Here is a 6,000-nt window from a genome sequence, read left to right on the forward strand (position 1 = left end):
CTGTGTCTCCTCCTCATGTTCCTCTGCTCTTCCCCCTTAGATAATGGCTGATCTTCTCGCCAATGGGATCGATGTGTATCCTCAGAAGGAGTTTGATGAAGACTCTGAAGATCGACTAGTGAATGAGAAATTCAGGGTTAGTGCCTGTGGTTGTGGCTTGGATGTGTTTGATGGGGCCTGCAGCTCTGATGGCTGAGGATGTCCTTGGGGGGATCTCTTGCAAGGGGCTTCTATTTTCTTTCCAAAGCTCCTATCCACAGGGTCTGTCTGGGACCAAGGATCCTGCCAGAGCTCAGAGCAGGGACAGGGGAAGGTCTCCTCTCCCATCCATGTCTCTGCTCCTTCCCCAGCTCCATTCCTCAAAGGTGCCCTCAGCAACCAGCGAGCAGAGGGGTCTTATGGCCCCTTGCCTGCCCCAGGCATGGGGAGTGCTGGTGTCTGCCATGAGGGCTGCTCTGCTGCCCTGGCTGTCATGTCCTTGCTACAGGAAGTAACTTTTTTGGCTCAAGAAAGTAGATTGAGCAAATTCAAAGAATTTGGGGGCTCTGAGGTACAAAGTCACCACCTTGGATCAGCAAGTGATGAGGGAAGCATCATGATACCTTTGCCCTGGCTGCATGCTGGTGCCTGCAAAAGACGTGCTGGGCTACACTGGTTCGGGGCTGGGTTTAGACTAGTTATAGACTGGGCATGCAGGAGAGATGCTTTTGCCCAAGTCCTGGGCTGCCTGCCATCCCTGACAGACAGCACTGCTCAGGAGCATCACAGGCAGACCAGCTCATCCCGTGACACTCCTGAAGCAGCTTGATGTAAGACTTTGCTCGCCAGCTTGGTCTCCTGTCACTTTTCAGGAGGAAATTGTAACCTTGTTTTTCTCTTTCCTCAGGAAATGATCCCGTTTGCAGTGGTGGGCAGTGACCAGGAATACCAGGTTAATGGAAGAAGAATCCTTGGAAGGAAGACCAAGTGGGGCACCATTGAAGGTAGCTAGTCCTTGTTTTCCCTACCTCCTGAGCCCATCTCCCTGCCCTGTTAGAAGGTGATAAGGTCCAAAACCAGCATAGAAATTGAGGTGTATATAGTGCTCCCCTGCCCCTCGAAAGAAAATTACTTCTCTGGTGTTTGAGGGCTGGAAATACCTTGGCAGGTGCTTCTGTGCTGAGTTCTTGGGCCTTTGTGCATCTCGGGAGATGCTGACTACCAGAGGGGACACTTTGGGGTGTCTTGTGGCCTGGCTTCTGCTTGTCACACAGTTAAATGCCTGATGGCTGGATGTGAGGGCACAAGTGACATCTCTCTGTCTCAAGCCCAGATTAGAGCCTTCCCCTGGCATCTCTACCCTCCACCATGCATCTGGTTGATGCCTTTTGTGGGATCTCTTCCCTCTTCCGTTTTTATCCCATTGGCATCTTCCTGGATTCTCCCCCATTTTAAATTGTGGTTTAAAGGCTACAGATGGAAGCTCCTGCCTCCACCCACATGTTTCCCTGTCCTGGTTTCAGGCAGCCAAGTGGCACATCTCCAGTGCCCACCCTTCTTACCTTCCACCCCTTCATTTCATAGCATTCTCATTTATGAGGCTTTTTAATAGGAATCCCGTGTTAAGGAATGGCTTAACAAAGATGCCAGGAAAATCAGTGTATTTTAAAGCTCTGCTGCCCTCTCGTGCTCGGTCCCTGGAAGGGCTGAGTTTAAACGGATTCATTTATCCACTCACCTTCCATGTGTGGCATCTGCCTTCAGCACCGGGAGACCCCAGGACCCAGCCTTGGCCACGGGCAGCCTTTGCAGAACAGTGTTATTTGTTGGTTTGCCATTCCTGCATGATGTACAAACCCCTTTGGGTAAAGAAAGAACTGAGAAAAGGGAATTTATCCTCTGGATTTAGACTGCAATTTATCAGACAAATTGTGATGGAGCAGCACCCGTTGATTTTTCCTTCTTGCAAGCACTCTTCCTTGCTCCAGGCCCTGTTCAGACAGAGGGAGCCTTGTCAGCAAGAGGCCGTGTCCTTCCACAGCACCCCAGCCTGGGCAGCAGTCCCCAGAATGCCTGGGATGCAGCAGGATGCTCATGGCAAAGCTACAGATGAAACACTCCCGTGTTTCATGCCTGTGAAGTTTCTGCTGTCCCTTCCCCTGCCTTGTCTGGGGCCCACTTAAGCTTGTGTTGGTCCAAAGAGGGGTTTGTGCTGGGAGATGCTTCTGCGAGCTCCCTTGTTTGGTTTGGTCCTGCACCCTGTAGCCCCTGGGGTAAGAGGAGAGATTTAGGTTAGGTATAAGGCAGAAGCTCTTCCCTGTGAAGGTGCTGAGGCGCTGGCACAGGGTGCCCAGAGAAGCTGTGGCTGCCCCATCCCTGGCAGTGTTCAAGGCCAGGTTGGACACAGGGGCTTGGAGCAAGCTGCTCTAGTGGAAGGTGTCCCTGCCTGTGGCAGGGGTTGGAGCTGGAGGAGCTTTAAGGTCCCTTCCAACACAAACCAGTCTGGGATTCTGTGATTCTGTGAAGTCCTCCTCACCCCATGTGATTGCCACACTCATGCCATGGGTGCACGTTGATGGGTTTCTCTCTTTCTCTACCAGTGGAGAACACGACACACTGTGAGTTCGCCTACCTGCGGGACCTCCTGATCAGGTTGGTAGGACTGTCCTTGTCCCCATAGCCTTTGGTCACCAGGTGGCATCCAATGAAAGGGGACAACCCAGCCCAGCTTGAAGCAGCAGCTTCTTCTCTGCTCCTCCATTATCCCTCCATCCTTCCATCCCCTCCCAGCCTGCTGCAGCCCCTCTGGGAGGGGTGGCCCCACTCAGTGGGACATGGTTTCAGGGACTCTTCTTGGCTATGGTGCTGAGCAGGATTGAGAGCTGGGTCAGGACAAACTCCAAGATTGCTGCTGGCAGTGTGGCTCCAGCTCACCTGCAAGCAGCTGGAAAGCCTTTTGGCCTTCATGAATCCTCACCAGTCCCAGGTCCTACCTCCAGTCCAAAGACTGCATCCCTTCTGCATCCCATGATTGTGCCATTGTGGAGTCTGGGCAACTGCTGGTTCCTCTTGACAGGAGCATCTCTGCTGCCAGGGAATGGGAGGCTGAGCCCCCTTGCCTTGCTGAAGGGGACATTGGGCTTCTCCCAAGTTTGACTGCAAGATAAAGCCTCCGCATACAACCTGTTGCTGGCAGATTGGTGTGGGCCTGCAAAACCTGATCCCAGGGACTTGTAGGACTGGGATCTTCCTGGATGGGTGTTACGCAGCCAGGGTGCCTGCTTACCCAAGCACAGGCTGTTGATAGCAGTGAAGACTTGTGGTCTTGACTGCCTGTAACTGCCTTTGTTTCCCTCCTGTGCCCTAAATATAGTGTTAACCAGTAAAGCAGGAGGGAAGATTTGGGCTGGATGGGGTGTTTGAAAGCAGAGGTCAGGGGGTGTGAGGGTTGGGGTGGCAGAGGCTGGGCTGGCCGAACCTGCACCCAGTGCGATGTGATTGCTCCCATCTCCCTTTCCCACAGGACACACATGCAGAACATCAAGGATATTACCAGCAACATCCACTTTGAAGCCTACAGGGTCAAGAGGCTGAACGAGGGCCAGAGCTCCCTCTCCAACGGCGTGACCGACAAAGAGCTGGTGGCTAACGAAATGTAACCTCTCGCTCTGTAGCCAGGACCTTGCTCGCTCACGCTCGCTCTTTCTCCCCTCTTCCCCCTTTATTTTTATATAAACCCCTGCCACTGTCCCTCTCCCCCTCTCCCCAGCCCCTGCCAATGTTAACTGACCAAATAACTAGACGCTGTCTCTGTCGTGCGGGGCTCATCCCTCCCCGCTTCGTGGCATGAGTTTTCTTCTCAGCCCCTAGTCCAGCATCCCTGGGCTGGGGACCGTGTCCCCGCAGAGGTCGGGCTCTTGCTGGTCCCCAACAGCCGAGCTTGGGGGAGCAGATCCATGGGGTTGGAGTGCCCCGGAGCCCTGCCTGCCCCTCCATGCAGAGGCTCTTCTCCGTCCATTGAAGGCAAGGGCTTCTCCAGGTGAACGTCGCCTTTGGAAGCAAGGTACGGCGGTATGAAGAGAGCAAGACGGTGCCATCCCTGTCTGCTGTTGCCTCCTTCAAGCCCTCTGCAGCCCTCTGGGACCTGTCAGCGCCCAACCCAACCCCTCTACCCTGTCTATATGCAATAAACTGGGAGTGCTTAGGTGTCACCTCGCCTGTCACCCACCCCCGGCCCCGCAGAGCGACCTGCTTTGGGAGAAGTGCCTTTTCAGACTGTTACCTTGCAACAGGGGGGGAGAGGGGAGGGAGGGCTTGCCTCGTCTGTCCTTGCAGCCTGCAGAAGGCCTGCAGCACTCAGCAGAGACTCCTCTTCCCTCTCCCTTGGCCCACAGACGTGGCTGATGTCCTGGCAATGCTTGTGTATTTATTTGTCATTCGGGTGGGTGGGTTTTCCCACAGTATGCTTGTCCAAAGGGGGCTGAGAGTGGAAGGTCTCTGCGGAGTGGCGATGGGAGCTGCAGGGTTGTCCTGTCTGACCCTTGGGGTTTCCCCTGTGTCAGAGTATTGGGTATGTTTTAATTCAGTTCTAGTTAGGGGGGATCCCCTCTGTCATGTGTGTATGTGTCACACACTCCTCTCTTCTGCTAGCCCTTGTGTAAGGGGATGGTGCATGTGCGGACCGAGACTTGCAGCGGTGGGGTGGGCTGGGGCAGTGTTTGTGGGTGCTGCACCCCACGGTCCCTCCTCTGCCCCCCCACACCACCTCTTTCAACAAGTCTCCAGTAAATAAGACCCTGCAGGGTGGTTGGTTAAGTAACACCATGGCACAGGTGTCTCCACCCCGGCTCACCCTCTCTGTTCTCTGCTCCACCGGTCTCCGTATCTCCTCTAAGGGATAAAACTTCCTGCAAATCACTCTTTTTGGGGGGGCAAATACTAAATTGGCAGCTTGTCCCATTCTCTAGCACTGGAAGGTGCTGTGGAACCCACCTGATAGTCTCCATGGGGGTCAGATCCACCTTCAGGTGACCAGAAGGAGGGAGGAGGTTGCTTTCATCTTGGTGGGGATGCCCAGATGATGTTGCTCAGTGGAGGGTTTGCAGGGGCTCCCCATGCACGTTCCCTCCCAGCAGCCAAAGCAGGGGTGCATCGCAAGGAGAATCTACTCCCTCTTAGTTCACGTTCGCCCCACAACAGCGAAACAGAGCTGCTGGGGAAGAACAACTCCACTTGCTGACTTGCTATATTTTAGCAAAAACCGAACCAAAAAGTGTATTAACTGAAGAAAAAATGTTATGTATTTCAAGTGTTAAAAAAGGGGAGAAATCTCTCGTGTGAGGCACTTCTGCAGATGTCATCTTCAACTTCAGTTTTCCCTCTAGTTGATGCCTCAACCTGGGCCAAGCAAAGACACGCTGCTTTCTCCTTTGTAACCCGAGTATTTTGGGGGGAAGTCAAGAAAGAAAATGAAAATAATACAATAAACCCCCTTTCATCCAGATCTATTAAAATGGCCTTTTGGGGGTTATAAGCATTATGACAAATTTAGTCCATTTTTGTATAAATAATAGTGTTTAATATGTATTTCCCAAAATAAATGTTTTGAATGCAAATAGGAGGAGGCTTGTTTGGAAATGTCTGTTCCCAACCACGGTGTGGTCGCTGCTGTGCGGACAGCCTGGGGGTGATGGGAGAGTCCAGCTCCAGAGCTGCTGTGCTCTGCCTTCCTTGGGGTGAGGGTTTATTTCTCCTTGCCTCATCCTACCTCTGACACCTGCCTCAGGTACTCTGCACCTGGGACCAGCATGGCCTCGGTGTCCTTGCACATCCCAAGGAGGCAGGGGGGTGCCCTCCCTTTGCTCTCATGGTGAAGCTGTTTGACTGCAGTCGCTGGTGTTTTCATTCAGAGGTGGGTTACACCTGGTTTGGGGGGAGCAGCAGTTTGCCTTTCACACCAGTGTGGCTTTGGCTTCGCAGGGAAATGGTGTTCAACACCTTTCATGACTGCAGGGTTGGCCT

At 53.3% G+C, this 6,000-nt stretch overlaps 1 protein-coding gene across 7 annotated transcripts in view; it reads left to right on the top strand.

Annotated features, from left to right (window-relative positions):
• Nucleotides 1–5,599, top strand: part of SEPTIN9 (septin 9) — a 134,584-nt gene extending 128,985 nt beyond the window's left edge. For all 7 annotated transcript variants that reach the window (XM_061455608.1, XM_061455611.1, XM_061455610.1 and 4 more), the window contains 4 exons: nt 41–136; nt 887–983; nt 2,580–2,631; nt 3,503–5,599. In XM_061455608.1, the coding sequence (XP_061311592.1) occupies nt 41–136; nt 887–983; nt 2,580–2,631; nt 3,503–3,638 (381 nt within the window). In that variant the 3' untranslated portion in view covers nt 3,639–5,599. The remainder of the gene's footprint in view (nt 1–40; nt 137–886; nt 984–2,579; nt 2,632–3,502) is intronic.
• The last annotated feature ends 401 nt before the right edge of the window (nt 5,600–6,000 follow it).

This window comes from Pezoporus flaviventris, unplaced genomic scaffold, assembly GCF_033815535.1.
Source record: "Pezoporus flaviventris isolate CSIRO_AGI_PZ_B2104156 unplaced genomic scaffold, CSIRO_AGI_Pfla_v1 ptg000020l, whole genome shotgun sequence".
Taxonomy (NCBI): Eukaryota; Metazoa; Chordata; class Aves; order Psittaciformes; family Psittacidae; genus Pezoporus; species Pezoporus flaviventris.